Source organism: Monodelphis domestica, chromosome 2, assembly GCF_027887165.1.
Source record: "Monodelphis domestica isolate mMonDom1 chromosome 2, mMonDom1.pri, whole genome shotgun sequence".
Classification (NCBI taxonomy): domain Eukaryota; kingdom Metazoa; phylum Chordata; class Mammalia; order Didelphimorphia; family Didelphidae; genus Monodelphis; species Monodelphis domestica.
This window is the reverse complement of record NC_077228.1, coordinates 338,076,360-338,097,821: the sequence shown is the minus strand read 5'-3', so window position 1 is coordinate 338,097,821 and position 21,462 is coordinate 338,076,360. Positions and strand designations below refer to the sequence as shown.

Genomic DNA, 21,462 nt, shown 5'->3' with positions numbered 1-21,462 from the left:
TAAGGTCAGGAAGGCCTGGACATAAATCCTGCCCAAAGACATTTACAAACTGTATGAACCTAGAGAAGTTATTTAACAGTTCTGAGACACAATTTTCTCACCTATAAAACAGGGATAATAATCACTTGTCTAATAGAGTTATGATAATCAAATGATGCAATACATGTATAACACTTTAATACATGTCTTTCAGATTTCTAATCAATCATAAAGCATTTATAAAGTACTTACTGTGTGAAAATAGTAGCTATTTGGTGCTTCCATCACCACTACTAAAACCCTGAAGATGAGTGTTGTTAGGTGTAGATTTAGGTTAATATCCCTCTAGGCCAGATGAAATAAATCCATGGCCCATCCCCTAAAATCTCTTTCCTAATATCATCATTTAGGGTGGAGACCCTGCCTCATCTCCTCAGCCTTCTCCTTAAATTTTACTTCTATTCTATAACTGTCTCTGGTCTCCAGAAAGAGAAACAAGTAAACATTTTCTTATTTAAATCTTAAAAATTCCTCTCTTTTAGGCTTTCTTACAAGAACTTTATAATCACTTCAGTCACCCTTTACATTCTATGTCTCTGGACAGACCCTGGAAATATCTTTGCCTTTAGCATGTTCCTTTATATGACTAAATGATCATGAACTTAGAGCAGGAATGGATCTTTAGAGTCCCAAGTCTCTCATTTTATGGATGAAAAACAGAAGCTCAGGGGAGAATAATTATGTGAATGGTCAAATTAACACAGAAAGTAGAAAATAGCAGAGGTAGAATGAACTCTGGTTCTCTGATGCTAAATCCAATATTCTTTCAACTACACTGGAAAGTAATTGTTACAGTAAAGAAAGTTCAAATAAAGTTATTCCTGCTAAATTTTTCATTTGCACATTCACCACCTAGAGTTAAGGCTGGTTCTTCTTCTACCCGGAAACTTTCAACATTCTTCCCTTGCCATGACCAACCAAAATTATATTCTTCTTTTCCCATTTCAAGGTTCATTTGGTGCCATCTCTTAATGTCCTATTTCTGATCTGAGGACTACCTCCAAATACTTGCACAGCAAAAGTGACTGATCTGTCTTCTGTCATATCTAGGTGCTTCACCCACTTCTTTGGGGTTTTTCTTTAATGACTCAAAAATAAAGTATTCCCAAGGGATAAGGGGAAACTTTCCACAAAGCCTCTTTGGATGATAATTCACAATCTTATGCTCTAACAGCTAGGATATATTCACTAAGAGTAAGATGAGTGAGACTAACTGTATCATCTTTTTTTGATAGGGTTATTAGATGATCAGAAGCCCAGTTCAATCAAAAAGCACTTAAGTGTCAAGTACTGAGATAAATTCTAGAGATTTAAAAAAATGTAATTCTAAACTTCAAGGAACTTATATTTGGATGAGGGAAATAATGTGAATTTACTTAGGCATATATTTGGCACAAATGTAATAGCTATTAGGTAAATTTGATGGGTAGAGGGTATGGTACTAACATCCATGGGGCTAGAAAAGGTTTCACAATAACATTTGAGTTGTCTTGAAGGAAACTAGGGATTCTGAGAGGCAAAACATGAGAAAGGAGCACATTTAGGCATGGGAGATAACCAGCACAACATGAGGATGAGAGATTGAAACATCACATGTGGAGAAAAGCAAGGACGACAGTTTGGCTGGACTATGGTATAATAAGGAACATAAATGTGTGTGTGTGTGTGTGTGTGTGTGTGTGTGTGTGTGTGTATACACATACATGTGTGTGTGTGTATATATATATATATATGTATATAATATGGCTAGAAAGCTAGTTACTGATCAGATAAGCTTTAAATGTCAAATAGGAGTTAATATTTGGTTCTAGAGGTGATAAGGAACAACAAGTTTATTGTTAAGGAGTCAGCTGAGGGCAGCAATGTGGTACAGGAAATAAGACTGCCAGGCCTGGAAAGACTCATCTTCATTAGTATAAATATGGTCTCAGCCACTAATTAGCTAGGTGACCCTGGTCAAGTCACTTAACCCTGTTTGCCCTCAATTTCTTCATCTATAAAATGTTCTGGAGAAGGAAATGGCAAGAAAACCCCAAACAGGGTCACGAAAAGTTGGCCACAGCTGAAACAACTGAACAACAAGAACAACAAAAAGGTCAGCTGTCCTGGTCAGACCAGTATGGTCTCAATTTCAAAGGCTACTTGGAGGATGATTTGAAGTAGGGAGGTGAGGAGACTAATTAGGAGGCTACTACCCAGGTGAGACGTGGAAAGGGCTTGAAACAGGACAGTGACTGAGTAAATGAAAAGAGGGGAACAGATGCAGGGGATGTTATGGAGATAGAAACTCCAAGATTTAGCAACATAAAGCATATCTGGGGCTATTGAGGAGATAGACATGACACTGAGTTTGTGAACCTAGGCGGTATTCTTAACAGGTAAGTTTGGAACAAGAGTGAGTTTTGAATGTACCCCATTATAGCATGGGAGTGACACTGGGTTCTTGAAGACTATGCCAGCAGAATGAATGCCAGATCTTTAAGGCTCTACCAAGATGGGAAAGGCTTTAAAAGCATGGACTTAAAAGGAACAATATGTTAGTTCTAGGGGGGCCGCTTAGCTAATTTTGGAGAGGCATATCAAAAGAGGGTTGGCCACAAGCTGACTTTTTCCCTCTACTACACTGTCTTGTGAAGAGTCTCCCAAGGCATAAAAGATATTATAAGTTTTCCCCTAAGTATGAATACAAGTACGATTGTCCCTAACTATATCATTGTTCACATACTGTAGCTTCACTGTATTCCCAGGTTTAAAAAAAAAAATCTAATTCTGTATGATGTAGTTACACTTACCATGGCATGCTATTGGTTGATGGAATGAAAGGCAATCAACCACAGTGCTGTATTCTGTATCCTGGGCACTGACTGACTCAGTGACTATAGGTTAATAAGAGTGTGGAAAAGGTTTATAGGAGAGTGGGAATGGTTTATAAAACCTTTATATATATATATATATATGAAAATAAATATAATGCTGCTTTGTGGATTTTCATCTATCCTGGAGGTTGCTGGAACATAACTCCTGCAATAGGAGAGGGATCACTGTAGTAGACTAGGAAATTAGGGACTATAGACATTAGCATCTCTAAATGTCAACAAGGCATTTGACAAAGATTTGTGATATTCCTGTGGAAAAGATAAAGAAATATGAACTGGGTGAAAAATGTTAATTATCATTACTGGGTATACTAACACTTTTTGAATGAATGGATCTAAAGAACTGGGATTTATGTATTAATCTATTATAAAAGGGCACAGGGCTCTACTTTAGGTCTACTCTGTACAGTCCATTAATGACTTAAATGGAAATAAAGGTTTGGGAGGAAATGAAACTGGGAGGGATGGCTAATACACTGGTTTCCAGAATCAGGATTTAGAAAAAACTTGACACGAATTTACCAAGATTAAAGATTAAATTAGTAAGAATGCATTTATAGTCATGTACTTAGCTTCAAAAAATTAATTTTATGAGTGCGGGACTATTCTATCAAGAGCTGAATTAGTCAGCTTTTAGAATCAGCTTCAGAAGACCAAACAAAATACTGGGATGGAAGAAGCAAGAGGTCAAATAGCTTATAATGGGGTCAGAGCATACATAACTCTAAGATAATACAGTGGAAAGAAAGTTGAATGTAGAGTCAAGAGGATGTGAAGCAACAATATCTAAAACTAGGTGAGAAGAAGGTAAGGATTGTCTCTCACTGAGTGTTTACAGTGAAGGCAGGCAGGCTAGGCTTTCCTAGGCCTTGGCCAGTGAGTAGAAGGTGAAGGATTCTAAGATGACCAAGCTGGTGGTCAGCAAAAAACAAACAAACAAAAATCTCCCAGAAAACTTTTGCTTAATACCAATATTTAAAAATAAGATAACTGAAGCAGCAGATTCTGGAAGCTCCATTAACCAATGACCATGAAAATAAAATTATTATCAAGGCTCACATTAAGAAGAATGTTAGAAAGCAATTAAGGTTAATGAATGATAAATGTCTTATAGCTCACAGATGACCAGAATTAAGCAATAAGACTTTATAAAACTATGGACTGTTAAACTTTGAAGCATAGGAGAGAATATCAGGAAGGAACCTTAGAAGTGAAGTTTACTCTTTTTATTTTACAGAAAACTGTAGATGAGGGAAGTGAAAGAATTTCCTCAAGTGAAGTAAATAGGCAGTCAGGTCTAAATAGTTTTGTCTAATTATTGCATTTTTCCTCTATATTGTTTATTCTCCTTTGGTGCAGCAGAGTAAAATACCCTTTAATCTAGGAGACTGTTATCAAGAGCCAGAGTGGGAAAGAGTGGGAGAATTCCGTGGTCTTCCTAAATCCACAGGGGAACCAGAATGTGGAAGCTGTGGCAAGCAAGGATTAGCTGTAGCTTGAAACCTTAAAGAAATATTCATGATTTGAGTCTATCAGTTGACTGATTAAATAGCATACTTTGTGACACCATAGGTTTTAATTTGAGAAATGCATAGTTTTTACCATATAGAAGGTGCTAATTTACATGTATATCTATGTACACATTCTATATTGGTTTAAAAGTACATAAATAACCCTAGGATGATGCAGCTTTGAGGGTAAAAATGGAAATGACTAGGGGTTAGTTTGAGATACGTCTAATAAATTATTACTTATCTCTAAAGAATAAATGAAAAATGAAGAAATGTAGTGAATGACACGGCATGGTTTAAAGTCAACCATGTGAACATGCTTAAAGAATAATGCAAAGTTAGACAGACAGACATGGAAAATCTCCCTGAAAAAAACATCATCACAAAATGACAACTTTTAAACTCTATATTCAGCTCATTAAAGATGAGCTTACACTGTGTTTTTATGCTATTTTTTTCTATTCCTTCTTGATACTACAATTTAAATTATCTTTTCTTTTCTTTGTTCTTACTTCTTATTCCTCACTTGAGGCTCTACAAAGCTATTTGTTGCATTGATGTAGATAAAAACAAAGGTCATGTGCTTCCTGATTCTAATCTATACTAAAGCACAATAGTTCTAATAGAGATAAAAGTTTTTCCACAAAGTAAAAACATCAAACCCAAAAGCTTCTTCATTTTGAAAATAAGATTTTTTTTTCAGACAAATATAATATATTGGTATTAGCTTATACAAACCAATAATAACTTATGTCCTATTAAATGTGTCATTCACCTAGTTTTAGATTTTTTTGAAATCCAAAAAAATTCAAAGAAAAACTATTAAAGTTGTAAGCCACAAATTAGTATTCACATTCTGCACTTAAATTATGTAGGAGGCAGAACTCTGAATTTCTCAAATTTAAAATGCATCATAATAGTAAGAATTTTAAAACTTAATTACATATATTAGTCATTTTTTAACTTATTCATTCAGTATGTTAGAACTATAACATGATTTGCTATCTCTACTGCTTTTATAATAAAATTTTAAATAAAAATATAGAAGGAAAAATCTCTTTATAGTTTATTGTTCATAATTAGTCATTTATATTTACTTAGGAGACCAATAAAATATTAAGTGAAGAAAAAGTATAACTAAACCGAAAAAGCTTTACTTTGTGGAGAAACTAGCACCTGTAGTATGTCCTTGAAGATGATTTCCCTTAACCAAAGCTGATCATTTTAAGCTTTAAAATTGTTATCAATTTCGAGAGATTATCCAAACTTATTCTTTAAAAAAAGTTCTCACTAAAAAAGAGCCAAATGTTTTAAGAAGTGAACACAGGCACACACTCTGAAATACAATGGATCCAATTTTTATATATTTCCAAAATAAATTTATCCAATAGATATAAATACTGAACTATTTAAAAACCACAGCTAGAAGAATTTGAATTATTTCCCTCCTCTGTTTCTACTCACCTGCAAGCATTAATTGCCAAAGATATGAAAATCACATCTACCACAATACCAATTTCCCCTCATAATTACAGTAGATATCTTGTTTCCAAAAAGTTATCCAAACTATAACAGTACAGATCTTTTTATTAACTATCTGCAAAACAAAATTAGAGTCCTAGTTTTAAAATTTGGGGCTGAATGTTTAAAAGAGAAAATTGACTTTGAACAGTATGCCCAAAGAAAATATTAAACTATAGGCAACCTAAATGAACTTACCAATATCTGCTTTCTCAGAATGTAACTCTGATGTATGGTTCCCCTCCGCAATGTAAACAGGAAAGCTTGAACACTCAAGGAATAGCTGACAGGCAGCAATAAAAGCAGAAAGATATTCTTTATGTGGCTTTTGCTTATTTATGTCTTTCCCTTTAACATCTTGTGAGTCCCTATCCCATTTTGTGGTCTCTCCTTGCTCTCGAGTGAGATCAACACGATGCTCTGCTGTCAAAGGCTGAGATAAGGAATTACTCTGAATGATATAGAGGTTGATAAGTCTTGTTAAAAATTGCTGGACATACTCCAAGCAGCACTGCATTGCAGTCTTTTGGGTAGTCTTTCCACTTCGTGTTCCTGTCCCCTGTGTAACTATAGAAGGTGGCTGTACAATGGTTTCTTCAGATCCTACTGTAGATGCTGTTTCTGTCTCTGAAGATGTGCTACCAACCGGAATAGCAGCTGTTCCCTGTCCCTCACTCAGTTCTTTGTCAATGTCATCAGCTTTATCTGCCTGATACTGCACAAATTCTGTAAATCCACTCTCTGAGGAGCGACTGCTTGGTGGATTTTCACCATCTTCAAATACTTCACTAGGATTTTCAAGGGAGACTGATGGAATCTAGATTGAAAAAAAAAAAGCATAGAAAGATAAAGTCATCTATTTCACAATCAGAAGAGGATTATGAAAAATTTAAAAATGTGATTCATAACTTTAAACATCATGTCTTGTCATTTTTTCAAAAGAAAATTGTTCCTTTGAATAAAATGTTCAGGATTCACAGCATTACTGAGGCCCTGCTATTTATGTCTTTAGTTCTTGTCTGTGGGGAAACAAAATAAGTTCAAACTAGTTGGATTCAATTGTTAAAAAAAAAAGGAAATGATTTTTTTAGTTTCCTGAAATTAAATGTATATTCTTACCATTAATGTTTTAGTTAAATTCCTCCCGTAGCAATCTTAATAAATCATTTTTACATTATGACCTGTAATTAATTAATTGTTTATCTAAAATTTTATGTTCTCTTTGAATGCACTGGAAAATTCTCAGGATTAAAAGGGTTTTTGCTATTGGTATAAATCTGGACTAGGAGGGTCACCTCAAACAAGCACACATTTTATATCTAATTATGTGAAGGCTTTTATTTAGAGAGGTTTGGAACTGAGTTGTTAATAATGAAGTTTAGCACTGAACACTAAATTGTGGGAGAATGGACAATAATAGTAATAAATATATGTATGTACATAACCAGAACCTGTGCTAAGTGCTTTAATAATAATAATAGTTGATGTTTATATGTACCTACCATGTCATGGACTCTTCTAAGCTCTTTAGAAATATTATCTTATTTGATCCTCACAACAACACTGGAAGGAAAGTACTATTATCCCTTCTTTATATATGAGGAAATTGAGGCAAACAGAAATTTAGTGATTTGCCCAGTGTCACACATGACTCCAGGCCCAGTTCTCTATTTACTACACTACCTAGCTGTCTCAGATTAAAAAAAAAAAATAGGTAGGATTTAATGGCCTAAAATCTAAAGGGGAAGTTGTTACATTTTCAATGAAATTAAAAAGACAAATAGAAATGGCTACAATGTGGAAGAAAAAAAGGCACTTTCTAGAGAGGCTGGTTTGGCTCCCCAAGGAATTTCACTGACCAATGCATATTTTTAAAACATGTAGAGATGAAAGCAAGGAAAGGTAATGTGAGAAGATCATAAAAAACGGCAGTCTTTTAAGAATGAAGTTAGGAGAGCAAAAGCTCAGAATGAGCTGAAGCTGTCAATAAAGCTGACAACATAAAGATTTTTTAAAAAAACTTTGGTATAGAATAAGAAGACTAAGAGTTAGGATTATTGTTCAGAGTGAATTAGAGGATAACAGATGTAAGAAGATAGAACCATTCAATTTTTCTGCTTCTTTCTGAATTGCTGCTTTTTGCTTCTAAGAAGAATGAGCTTTGGTTTAAGGAGGATAAAAAAAATGCTTATTAGGAAATTGAAACCCAAGTCAAATAAGGTAAGAACAATTAGCTAATTTCAGAGAGCCCAAATCATCTGCCTTGGGCAAACTTCATCAGAGGAAACAAAGTCCTGGCAAACGTAAATGCTGAGCCACTCTTGGTTAACACTGAGATAACGGAGAAATAAAAGATAAAGCAGGGCTGATATTTACTTGATTTCCAAAAAATGGAAGAGTAGTCTGCAAGCCCTAATCAGTAAGCAAAATTCTAAATGATGTTATTAATGAGATGCTTTGGTAGCATTTGAAAGGGAAGCAATGGCCACTAAAGAGCCAAAGAGTCAACATGGTTTCATTAAAAGGTCAGGCAAGACTAATTTACTTGATTTCTCCCTCCCCCCCAGAATTAGACCAGTAAATAACTCATTTAGATTTGAATAAAACAACTGGCAAAATCTCCCATGTTATCTTTGTGGGCAAGATAGTCTAGAAGAAATACAATTAGGTGAATTCAGAACTGTTTGAATGCCAAGAACCAAAAAAGAATCACTAAGGGAAGTTGGTATCTAGCCCCTGTATGATTCAAATCTAATCACTTACATGAATCCCATGGATTATAGGAGGAAAAGTTTCTGAGGTGGACAAAAATGTTAAGTAATGAGTCCAAAACAATGGTAGTAAAAGAGCTGGAATACAAACCCAGATTCACTGACTTACAGATAACAGTAAGTTTTAAGGAACAATTATTAGGACTAGAGATAGCATTTATTAAAATACTGCCTTCTTTGTATACACCATTAAGAAAATATTACTATAGACTATCCTTTTGTGCTTGTCACATTTGCAAATGACAGATATCTGGGACAGATAGGAAAAAGTAAGCATTGGAGGCAACTAGGTGGTTCAGTGAATTGAAAGCCAGTCCTAGAGAAGAGAGACCCTGAGTTCAAATGTAGCCTCAGACAAAATCAGCTTCAAATCAACAGATTAAGATCACATCAGGAATACAATTTCAGTTTTAGAAGCTTTACTTTAGGAACAACCTTGACAAGCTTAAAGAAAATTTGGAAGAGAAAGTTTAGTTAGGATAGTGAGGTTAAAAAAAAATACATAAAAGGAACTAGAGGTGTTTATTCTAGATAGAAGATTTAAGGTGGGGCATATGGTCTTTAAGTATTTAAGGGGCTGTCCTGTGGTTTAGGGAACAGACTTGTTCTACTTAGAACAATGGGCAGAGGAAAGAGTTATGTAAAGGAATTGGAGAAAAGCAGATAATCTTGATATCAAGAAAATTTCCCAACAATCTGAGCTGTAAAAATTGAATGGACTGAGTTGGAGGGGTAAAGCTCGGTAGCAGAATGTCTCTCACTACAGGTTTACAATCAGTGTCTAGTCTACATGAACATTTGCTGGAGAAGTTATAGAGAAAAGTCAGGCATGGGTTGAACTATGTGAATTCTGAGGTCCCTTATAACTTAGATACTATAAGAAATATCAGATCAGAAAAGGAAACAAAACAGGGAGCAAGGGCAAGAGTTAACAGGAAGAGGAATTCTTGAAATTTTAAAAGAATTAGAGGAATCCTCAATAGAGCATTTGTGGAGGACATTGACAAAGAGTACAAGATTAGAAAGCACCGATGAGTCATCAGTTAGAGAAGTATCAATGAAATTGTAGACTAAGTGCTCTTTCCACGGGTCCAACTTACTTGAAAAAAATATTTTTATGACAATATTTCAAAAGAAGTGGTTTTCTTTTTAATCTTATGTATTTTTAATGCATCTTTTAAAAATTACTTTGTGGACTCCATGGGCTTCACCAAACTGTCAAAGGGATCTACTAGACACAAAAAGATCAGGGGTCCTTGTCTTACATTAATTTGTTTTCAAAAAGTATCAAATTTATATTTGTACCTGTTGACCTCTTTCTGATATTTCTGTGACCATAACTGTGTGCAATTGATAGGGTGCCCCAAAAGTCTAGGGCAACTTTGAATTTTATTAGCTTAATGAACTTTAACAAAATATTAAAGCTTAAAATTGCACTAAGACTTTTAGGATACCTTGAAAATAGAGTGAGATAAAATACAGAGCAGAAGTTACCTTCGGAAAATATGAATTATTAAATTATTTTTATAGTTTAATTACCCACTTATACTTGTGCAAGTGATATCACCTCATTTAAATAATGAAAAAGCAAAACAAATGCATTACTGTCATAAAATATAATTTATTATCATATTCTTTTTCACTAGGGATTTTAAGACTTCAAATAAACATTTTCATATTAAAATAGATTATTAGGGCTAAAAATGCCAAAAATTCAATCAAATTATATATATATTTATAATAATACAACAAACAATGTATCATAACTAGGTCTTGGGAAATTTATATTGAAAGTTACTTATTAAAACTAGGTACAATTCACTTGTGGCAAATAGATATCTATGCATTAATACAGCTTGAAAAACAAATGAAAAACTTATCAAGTACTTGAAGCCAAAATAAGAAGTGTCTAGAAAGGTTTTCACTTATCAGCCAACTTGCATCAACTAAAAGATTCTCCTTTTTAAATAAATGATAAAAGTGCCAGATGTTTCTTTAAAGAGTCATTTGATTCCAAGAAAAAGAACTGAAGAAAATTATAAATTTAGTCTATGCTTGTGAGCACATAAAAAAATAAAATTTAATGAATAAAATAAAAAATTACAAAAGAAAAAATTTTACATCTTGCATGCCACATGAAAGCAAACTTCATACTTATGTTAAAATATGCTCATTAAAAATCCCTATGGTAACAGAAAACTCTTACATTAGACACAAGAGCCCTTCAGTACTTCTTTGCCATTGTGCCTTCCTTCCACACAAGGACAGTACAATACATCCCTGTGTTGCTCTTTCCACCATGATAAAGTTGTCTCAGCATTCAAGGATAGACATTTTTAAAGTTTTGATTTTAGGGATAGTTAGAAAACTACACACAATTATGTGTTGTTTAAACAGTTCCATTGGTTGTTCCTCTAACACAAGGATTAAATTACTTGGATAATAGCTCTAAAACAGTTCAGCATATTCATTTTGTTTTGTCAAAAAGGCCTAGAAAACACTAAAGAAAATGAGATTATATCTAAAGAATCAAGAAATGAAAAGCCAACATTACCTTTTTATCTTCCCATTCTTTGACAGAATTGTTCTGACCACCTGAAAATCTTAACACAGTGCCTGTGCCAGCAGATAACAGGGGAGGCTGGACCTTGCTAAGGATTTTTGAGCAAAGCCTGAGTGAATCTGTCAGTTCCGATAAGTACAAAGTCTGGAGATGGCTTGTCAGCGCAGAAATCATTCTAAGTAGCAACTGGGGCAAATGTTCTGTTTGTATTTCAATATAAGTCTCCTAATAAAAAGATAATTCAACAAAAAAAAACCCCAACTGAATAATGTTGAAATCAACTTCAATTCAGAGTTGTAAAAGTATAGTTTTATGGTCTTAAGATTTTTGCAATCTATTTATTTAGAATTTTATCAAAATGAGTTGGCAAATTTATTTATTCACAATGTTTTAAATATACCATTGCTCTTAACTGGGAAAGTTAACAAAATTATATTCACTTTGAACAGAGGGAGATAAAATATTTCTAGTCCCAAATTCTAACTGAAATATTATAAAATTCATCATGCATCTTATGAGCCAACTCTCTATACTACATTTTTCAAAATCAAATGTAATAAGAAAAAAGAGAATTAATAATTGATAAAGAGAAAATAGGTTCAATGTCATACCTGACACAGCACCCTCATACTTCTAGTAGGCTTTGAAATGAGAGAGCAAAGAATAAAAGAGAAAATATAAGAGAAAAAAGTTCTAAAGTTTTTCATTGAGATAGTTTAATAGAAAGTACTTTAAAAAGATATTCATGTTTTTAAGAATTAGCAGTCAATCATAAGTATAAAGCACTACAAAGCTAGGTCATTGCTATATATTTATATGTTTACATCAATATAAGTTGCACATTAGTTATAAAAAAGGACAAAAAAACACACAAAACCAAAATGCTATGCCAGAAGATAATAAAATTTTATGATTTTTAAGATAAATCACAGCAGATTAGACTTGTTCTTAAATATAAAATTTCTATATTTTTGTTTCTATGTTTCTTATAAAGTATATAATTAAATCTTACCAAAGAAACTATATCCAATAAAAAATCCACCAGCAGGCAGAAACTGGTCAGCTGCAGCTCAGATGACTCACTGTTATCTCCAGGTCCAATCTGAAGTCTGGCATGCAAGGTCCTTCTAAAAAGGCAAAAACAACTTTTACTAATTATAGCATTCTGAATGATCTGATAGTATCAATAGGGACAGTAAGAGTTCACCTTAATAATATTACTGAAGTTGAAGCAATACTGAAAAATGAACATCTAAGTTAATTAGTTCTTATGTTTAATGTTTTAGTTTTTAAAATGTATTTGTGTTACAATCCTATATGGGAAAGCAAAACCACTACTTAAAGAATAATTCAGAGATTTGTAATTTTGCCTGTTTGGCTCAAACTCAGGACTTCAAGGACCATCTCTGACACATCTTGGCTATGGGACATAAGCAAGTCCTCTCAGAACCCCAGACAATTTCTAAGACTAAATTACAGACCAGGTTCTAAATGGTATTGAAAGAGGTGTTCCCTATACCAAGCAGATCACTGGTCCAGCTTAATACTTTTTAAAAAATAAGGCATTGTGCTAGGCTTTCAAGGGGTAAAAAAAAAAAGGTGCAAGACATAGGACCTGACCTTGGGCAGCTTTTAAGTAAGCATTTGAGGCATGTACATACATGAATTTATACAAAGTAATATAGTACTGAGCACCACGAGTTAAAATATTATCTTTGTAACATACATACACACATATCTTTATGCTAAAAAATCTATCTATCCATCTCTAGCTCATGTCTCATATTACCCTGACCCCACATTCCAGGTTTACATTACCAACTGTCTAATGGACATTTCTATCTGAATATCCTGTAGGGCTTCTCAAACTCTTTCTGCCCCAAATAACCTTTTTCCATCAAGGGCACAACTGTGTGAAAGTGTCCCTCTTTGAGGGTAAAGTTTGGAAAATCCATTTTATAGTCAGTATCATCCCCACTCTTTGAATAAGCACTCATGTATGCTTTGGGAGAATGCCACAGGGGGCTTGTCTTTTGTCCTCCAAGACTGCTAGCACACAACCACTCTTACAAACACTCAGGTTCACAGTCTTGAAGTCATCCTCAACTCCTTATCCCACATTGCCATTCAATTACTGTAATCTTGGGGATTAATCAACCTTCATAACATCTCTCACATTCATACTCTTCCTCTTAAATGGCCATCAGCCAATTCAAGGCTCAATCTACTTGTCCTATTATAATAACCTTCAATTTGGTCTTCCTGTCTCAAGTTTCTCTCTTCTCAAATCCATACTACACATAGATCCCAATGTATTTTCCTAAAGTTCAAGTATCAATCTATCACTTTATTCCCATTTTCACATACTCAGTAAGCAGATTTATTTGCTGTTCCTCAGACTGAACATTTCATTTCCTATCTCCAAGTTTCTACAGGCATCTCCCAGTGTCCAGGAATGTATGTCTTCCTTACCCATACCTTTTAGAATCCTTTGCTTCCTTCAAAGTTCAAGTCCCACTTCCTATACGAGACCTTGACTCATTTTTTCTAGCTGCTGGTGCCTCTTTAAATAATTGTCATGTTATTTACTTTGTATTTATTTAATATTTACTTAGATGTGTACCTGTTTTCTCCAATATCATGCAAGCTCTATGGGGGCAAGGAACATTCCATTTTAGTCTTTGTATCCCCAAGTACTTAATAAATGCTTACTGATGGAATGATTTCAACATAAATTCTATACATTCTAGATAAGCAGAGTATGAAGGCTCATTTCTTAATTATCTGCTCCCAGATCCTATAGGCCACTCTGTACTAGCACAGCTCAATAGTTTTTGTTCCTAGACCCAGGAACTAACCCTAACCCTGTGTCTGCTAGGTCAAAGATCTCTGAGAGAGTCCCAGAGACACCCAGAGAATGCACAAAACCAACCCAGGTCTCAGAACTCTCTTGGTAACATGCTCTGAAGAGAACATCATGACTTTCAAAAAACAAACCCTAACCTGAAGGGATCACCATATGCCAATCACAGCAGTATTGTGGTCTCTGTGACAGAGGATAACCAGAATCAGAATGGACTGAACAAGGAATACCTGAACTAGATAGGAGGTTAGGGTAGATACTGATTTACTCTGAGATCTCCTCCAGCTCTTAAAATTCCAAATATAGTTTAAAAAAATTCCAATACTATGTATCAGTTTCAAGAGACTAAAGCACCTTAGTAAAGTGACTTGCTCAGGGTCAAAGAGCTAGGACCTGTCTGAGACCACATTTTAACCCAGGTCCTCCAGATTCCAAGGCCTGACTCTCTACCCACTGAGCAACTCAGCTGCCTCCAAAATATCATGTACTTGAAAAAAATTTGCCTAATCTTGACTTACACTCTTCAGGCTAGGATATAGCTTCACCTCAGAGGTTTTTCCCAAGTAGTGAGGAAATATGCAGCAGAATAAGAGGACACAAATCACAAAATACATGTGAGAATTATGATAAAAACTCCTCTGCCTACTTGAGAAAAGTACTTTAAAATGCATTTACTACACTACCTTATACACTTTCCCATATCCAGACTTGTCCTACCCATTTGTCTTATTGTGAAGTCTGTAAAAGCTTCTTGAATATTGAACAAAGCCAGGATAGCAAAGGATGCAGTGGATTTGGAGTCAGAGGACTATAGTGCAAAGTTCTGCCTGACACTTAACTATGTGATCTTCAGCAAGTTATTTATCAAGCTTAGAAACTATTTTCTCATCTGCAAAATAGGAGACAGCAACAATTATTCTATCCAAGAGTTGTTGTGAGGTTTATGAGTTTGTAAAGTTTGTAAACTGTAAATGATTATTTAACAATCAGTTGTTGTAATGAAACCCAAATACATCAATGTTAATTACATTTAAAAACCAATTTAGTCAGTCATGTGATTCTGTAAAATTTCTTTATAGAAATGCTATGAAAAATGTCTTTTTTAGGAAAGTTCAGAACTGGTTCTGGAAACATATTCAAGCAAATTAATTTTACATACCTACAGCATTCTTCAAACCAGCGTGCAATATAGTCCCACATGTAATATGGCTCAAAGGAATTAAAAAGAAGATTGGCTGTTTTAATCAGTTCTGCAGTTTTCTTGTTTTCCCTCAATTTGCTAAGAAAGAAAATAAATAAAAGCTGACAAATATCAACACTTTCCCACCCTTCTCTCCCTCACTCCCAAATTAATACTGTTGAAATATATTAGTACTATTATGCTTTGTAATAAGTAAAAGTTTAATCATATAGTAAGGTTAACAGACTATGAAAAATATTTACCTGCCACACCTATATATGAGTAATTATAATCAGTATACAAGGGCATTTGTGTTCCCCAATAGGTGACAACCCAAATCTAGAGATCTGGGAAATGTCTAAAATGAGATTATGCAAATATAACTGAAATTGAGAGTAACAAGAATCAAAGAATCTTAAACTGTAGGGACCTTAGACATTATCTACTTCCACTTATCATCCAAAGCAGGTGAATTCTCTATAGCATTTGCAGGGTAACCTGTTCCATTGTGAAAAGGTTAGAAAATTGTTCCCTCTTCTAAGATGGGGGCTGCTTCCCAAAACCTGAACTGAACTTCACTCCAAATGTTGTTCAACAAGCAAAGAGTACAGTGAGTCATTCTACATACTATATTTTTATTAACAAAGTCTAAGATTGCATCACTTTTATTGGCAGTCATCACAAGGTTGGGATGTAATGATCTTGCAGTCACCTAAAAGCCTAATTCTTTTAAATTTGCTACGTAGCCATTTCTGCCACCCTACTCTGACCTCTCCAATCTCTTATGTAGTTAATATTTTGATATTAATTAAGAGGCTTCACATTTATCTAATTAAATTTCATTTTGACAGTTTGAGCCCATCATTCCAGAAACTACTGAGATCTTCCTGGATCCTGACTTTGTCACTAAATTTATTAGGTGTTTGTGCATTAGGCTAGCTGTTTCTTTGCATGGAAGTTATTAGTGACACTTAAGATGATACAGTCAACATGAGAAATACAACAATACAAACCATTCCTGTAGGTTAATAGTCTTATTACTCAACATTTATAAATAATATTCTTCAACCATTTATCAATCTACTGTTGAGTTTACTGTGCTCTGTTGAATTCCAAGTATTCTATATCCAATGCATTCATGTATAAAATAAAGCATCTGTGAACCTGTGCATTTCATCATTAGTCCCTCAAATGGGGTTAAAACAAACAAAAAAATTGTTTAAGTACTCTGTGAGTCCCTGATAAAGCAAACCACTTGGTTGCTTTGCTTTCTAATCAATACTTTTGGATTATGGAAACAGTGAAATTATTTACTTCTAATTTAAAACAACTGTCACTTTAAAACTAAGTAAGCAAATGTATGTTATAGTCTACCGAATTATGTTTTGGAAACAAAATCATTTCTGTACCTGCTTAATTGTGTATGATCTTTGCTGAAGGGAGGTTCTACCTGAAGATCCAATTCGGCTCTGCACTGTGTATATAGTGTTCTAAATACTTCAATCAGAACATCTTCTAATATTACAGGTCCTACAATAAATATGTATGTAAAATATACAATGAATATGCAAAGTAGATACAATAATTACATATTGGTAGACTATCATATAAAGACTGCTTATATAATTAAATTTCTTAAAGTAAGTTTTTTCTCCCTGCTTCATTCAGATTCATACAAAGCTAAATATAATTCTAAATTTTATGTAGCTACCCTCAGAAAACAACAAAGTAACTAATGAAAACGAATGCTTAAGTTGTGAAACAAAATTCATGACTAGAAATTTTAGCATTTGCATCATTAAAATAAATTATTTTGATCTTTTATCTTTCAAGAAGCAATTAACTAAAAATCTCCAAGCTGTAATATACCATAATTTTTATTGTTTTGATCCTTTCTTAAATGCTTCCTAAAGATAACTCAATTTAATATACTTTTGAGGAAAAGGGAAGGAAATAAGTATTTCTTAAATGTTTCCCTATGTGCCAGACATTGTAAGGGCAATAGAAATATTTTCTTAGTGGTTGTGGGTAGGTAGCCTATTGAACTAGTATTGGTTCTTTATTGAACAGGAGGAAGAAAGACGGCTGCACTGCATTTGGGAAATAATGCAATGCTTTTCTTTATTTTTTTAAACTCTTACTTTCTATCTTAGTATGAACTCTTAGACAGAAGGGCAAGGAATATGCAAATGGAATTAAATGACTTGCCCATGGTCACAAAGCTAGGAAGTATCTGAGCCAGATATGAACCCAGGTGCTCCCAATTTCATGCCTGGCACTCTAACCACTGAGCCACTTAGCTGCCCCCTGCACAATGCAAAACTGGAATCATGTATAAAGATCCATCTTTTCAATAAAACTATTTTCCTTACCAGGTTCTGTAGTTGTGAATCTTGGAATAACAAAAGTTCCAAGAAATGAAATTATGGATGACTTAAAGGATACTATAACTATACATCAGTAGGCACACATAAGGTATAGTACATTTCCAATGAAGGCATGTTTTTGAGATGTGACATAAGAATACCACCTGGAAAGTTATGACTGAAAAAGAAATAAGGCTGTTGCTATGGCATAAATGAGAGGTAATATAGAAAGATAAGTTAAGTGCTCCACAGTGTAAAAAGAGCTAGAGAAAGGCCTCTGGCATGGACAGGGAACATCTGTGGAGTAGTTACAAAAAACCAAGAACAGGAATAGCACTGGAAAAGGATGGAATGGGCTGCAAATGTGCACCAAATAGAGTAAAGAGTAGTAATAATCATTGTTCACTTAAATATTAAAAGTTAAAAATTGCAAAGGGGCACATGTTGATCATGCCTCAAGAGAGCTTTCCATCTTGAGGTAATTTTTCAGCAATCAGTATTATTGCTAACCTTAGAGCTATCACTTCTTGATTTATTTATATTATTTCTGAGAAATTCACTATAACTAAAACTCCACTTTAGATCCCATTGAAAAGGCACAAATACAGGGAGGGTGTGGAAGTCAAGAGTTAATAAGAGCTACTCCAAACTAAGTGAGATGGTCAATCACTATGAATTTCTATCTCTTTGCTTTAAGTCATTTGCTCACTAAAAATGTCTTAGATGGCAAGGATTTCTTTGGGTGGCCTTTTGATTACATAAATAGATAGAATGGGCAAGACAGTAGAGGAGCTCATCTAGAATTGCTAATGATTTTCTAGGCATGATATTTAAATTCAAATGTTATCTAAAAAAAGCTCACACCTCTTTATGAAATGTCACATAATTGTCTTTAATGTACATCACTGAAGAATTGTGGTATGTGTGTAAGATATAGAACATAAACATTACCTAGTTCAGGTTTGTCTAGTAAACTGATTAAAATACGAAAAGGCTTTAAGTCCTGCATTAGGGTACTTTCTTCTCCAAATCCATTCACTTGTAAGATTCCCACCATTGCCTTTTTAAAAGAAAATGCAAATTAGTTAACAGAAAAATGGCCTGAAACTCATAATGAAAAAAAAACCATAAAAAATAAAACACCAGGCATGCATGATCCATTTCTTCTTGGTAAAAAATTCCAGGACGGTGACACACATATAGTGACATAACATCTCTGTTACTTCACTGAAATAATTTCCCCAAATATGATTATATTCCTTTTGGTAAAGAAAAATGTTCTTATTTATCCTTGGAAGTAGAACTACAACTAATGCACATCATCTTATTGTTTTTCTTATGCAGGTTAATCTGAGATTTGTAGTCAATGACACTCACAATTGTCTCCATTATCAGTTCATTCTGAATAGTCAAATCCCACTACACTACCTTGAATTTACTCTAGTTATCTGGAAATTCCCTTAACAAAGAAAAATCAGAATTAGAAGTTAAAAATGTATACCTAGATGGAGTTGGGGATAGAGCTATTCAAAAATGTTCCACTAAAAATTGAGTTTTTGTGTTCTTGTTGGAAAGCCATCTATGGGGGACTTCAAAGCTTCAGGTGAGGGCATATGAGAATAAGCACCTACATAATATCTATTATATGCCTGGCACTGGACTGAGCACTTTTGCAAATATTATTTCATTTGATCCTTACAATTTGAGAGTAAGTTGAGGGAACAGGAGAAAAAAATGACTTCCTGAAAGTAATATGAACTCGAGTCTTTTTGATTCTAGGGCCAGCATTCTATCTACCGGGCTCCCAGATAAATGGAAGAATCCATTAGTAAAAAGCCCTAACCCCCACAGGAAAACAAAAGGCCAGAAATTATTTCCACAATTTAAGAATGTTACCAAAAAAAATGAGGTTTCATAGGAAAGAATTTTCCAAGTCACTAAACCAAGAAATAAAAATTAAAGCAACTATGATGCTTTACCTCAGACCTATGAGATTGGCAAAGATGATAAAAGATAACAATGACAAATGTTGGAAGGACACACTAATGCTAGTGGAGCTATGCATTGGTCTACCTAGTCTGGAAAGTTCATTAGAGAAGTCATTAAACTGTTCATACACTTTTACTCAGTGATATCACTAACAATGCCAAAGACAGAGGGGAAAGATCCTCCAAAACATTTACTGCAGCACTTTTAATAATAGCAAAAACCTATAAGGAAAGTACTATTGAACTAGATGTCCCCTGATGGGAGAAAAGCTGAACAAATGGTGTTATGTGAATAAAATGGAAGAAAGCAAACACAGTGCAGTACACTAGCTCTGGAGTTAAAGAACCTGGATAACAAATTCCACTTGACTTATTGGTGTGCCTTGGGCAAATCACTTCATCCCCCTTGTTCTTGGTTTCTATATATGAAAAAAAGGGTCTGGAATAGGTGGGCTTTGAGGTCTCATATAGCTCTTGATCAAGGCTTCTTAACCCAGGTTTCAAGTACCCTGTAAAGTCTATGAACTTGAATGGGAAAAAAATTTTTTTAAATCTTTATTTCAATACAATTTTCTATCTTTGTAGTTCTATTTATTATATGCACTAAAAAAACAAAAACAAAAACATTATTCTTAGAAGAGGACCAAAGGATTCACCAAGCTGGCCAAGAGGTTCAAGCCATAAAAAAAGGTTGAGAATCCCTGCTCCAAATATATGATCCTATAGAAGAATATTATTATGCCTTATAAAAATGACAAATAGGAATTCAGAGAAACTTTTATGAACTGATGCAGGGTGAACATGATAACCATGATAATGTAAAGTAAAAAAATACTGAAATACTTCAGAACTCAGATCAATGTACTGAGCAATCATAACTTTAGAGGACTGATGATGAAAAGTCTCTCTCCCAATTCTCAGCAGAGAGAGAGAGAGAGTAGACTACAGATACAGAATGAAGTACAAATAAAAACAAAGCCAAAGTTTTCATTTGCTTTGTTAAAACTATACTGCTTTGTAAGAAGGAATTCTATAGCAGGATAAGTGAAGGAGTCATCAAGAAGTGAAAAATGGTATTTTAAAAAGCTTAATTAAAACATTTTTAAAAGCTATTTGAGGTGCCCCCATATGGGAAGATCAACCATATAATAATTCATCAACCCTACCAATAGAACTTTCATGTATAACACAGAAGTGTAGTCAAGCAAAACAAACACTTTGGTCATGCATGAAAATGGCTCTCATTCTCCACTAGTAATCCATCACCTCTCCATCCAGAGGCATGCTTATTCATTGGTCTTCTGATGTCATGAATGGTCACTGCATTGATCAGAGTTCTAAAGGGTTTCAATATTCTTTTCCTTTTACATTATTGTTGTCAACATCTAAATCTGAATCAGCAACTAATAAGATCTTAGTGTAGGGGGCAGCTGGGTAGCTCAGAGGATTGAGAGCCAGGCCTAGAGACAGGAGGTCCTAGGTTCAAATCTGGCCTCAGACACTTTCCAGCTGTGTGACCCTGGGCAAGTCACTTGACTCCCATTGCCTAGCCCTTACCACTATTCTGCCTTGGAGCCAATACACAGTACTGACTCCAAGATGGAAGGTAAGGGTTTAAAAAAAAAAAAGATCTTAGTGTATTCCATTGAGTCCCACATTCAAGGAAAGATATTGATAAGATTGAGGCTGTTCAGAAGAAGACAAACAGGATGGGGAGGAGTTTGAACTTCATACCACATGAGGACTGGTTGAAAAAAACAAAAAAAGGAAAGCTACTTAGAAAA

At 34.3% G+C, this 21,462-nt stretch overlaps 1 protein-coding gene across 13 annotated transcripts in view; it reads right to left on the bottom strand.

Moving 5' to 3' along the window:
- Positions 1-21,462, bottom strand: part of DOP1A (DOP1 leucine zipper like protein A) — a 110,689-nt gene that overhangs the window by 41,359 nt on the left and 47,868 nt on the right. For 10 of the 13 annotated variants that reach the window (XR_008916608.1, XM_056818527.1, XM_056818529.1 and 7 more), the window contains 7 exons: positions 18,642-18,750; positions 16,734-16,854; positions 15,304-15,423; positions 12,294-12,408; positions 11,893-11,922; positions 11,273-11,506; positions 6,146-6,764 (listed from right to left, as the gene is read on the bottom strand). Coding sequence is in view for 12 of the 13 variants with exons in the window: in XM_056818527.1 (XP_056674505.1) it covers positions 6,146-6,764; positions 11,273-11,506; positions 11,893-11,922; positions 12,294-12,408; positions 15,304-15,423; positions 16,734-16,854; positions 18,642-18,750 (1,348 nt within the window). In the remaining variant the exon portion in view is untranslated. The remainder of the gene's footprint in view (positions 1-6,145; positions 6,765-11,272; positions 11,507-11,892; positions 11,923-12,293; positions 12,409-15,303; positions 15,424-16,733; positions 16,855-18,641; positions 18,751-21,462) is intronic. The other 3 variants (XM_056818530.1, XM_056818531.1, XM_056818535.1) reach the window with 1 other exon arrangement.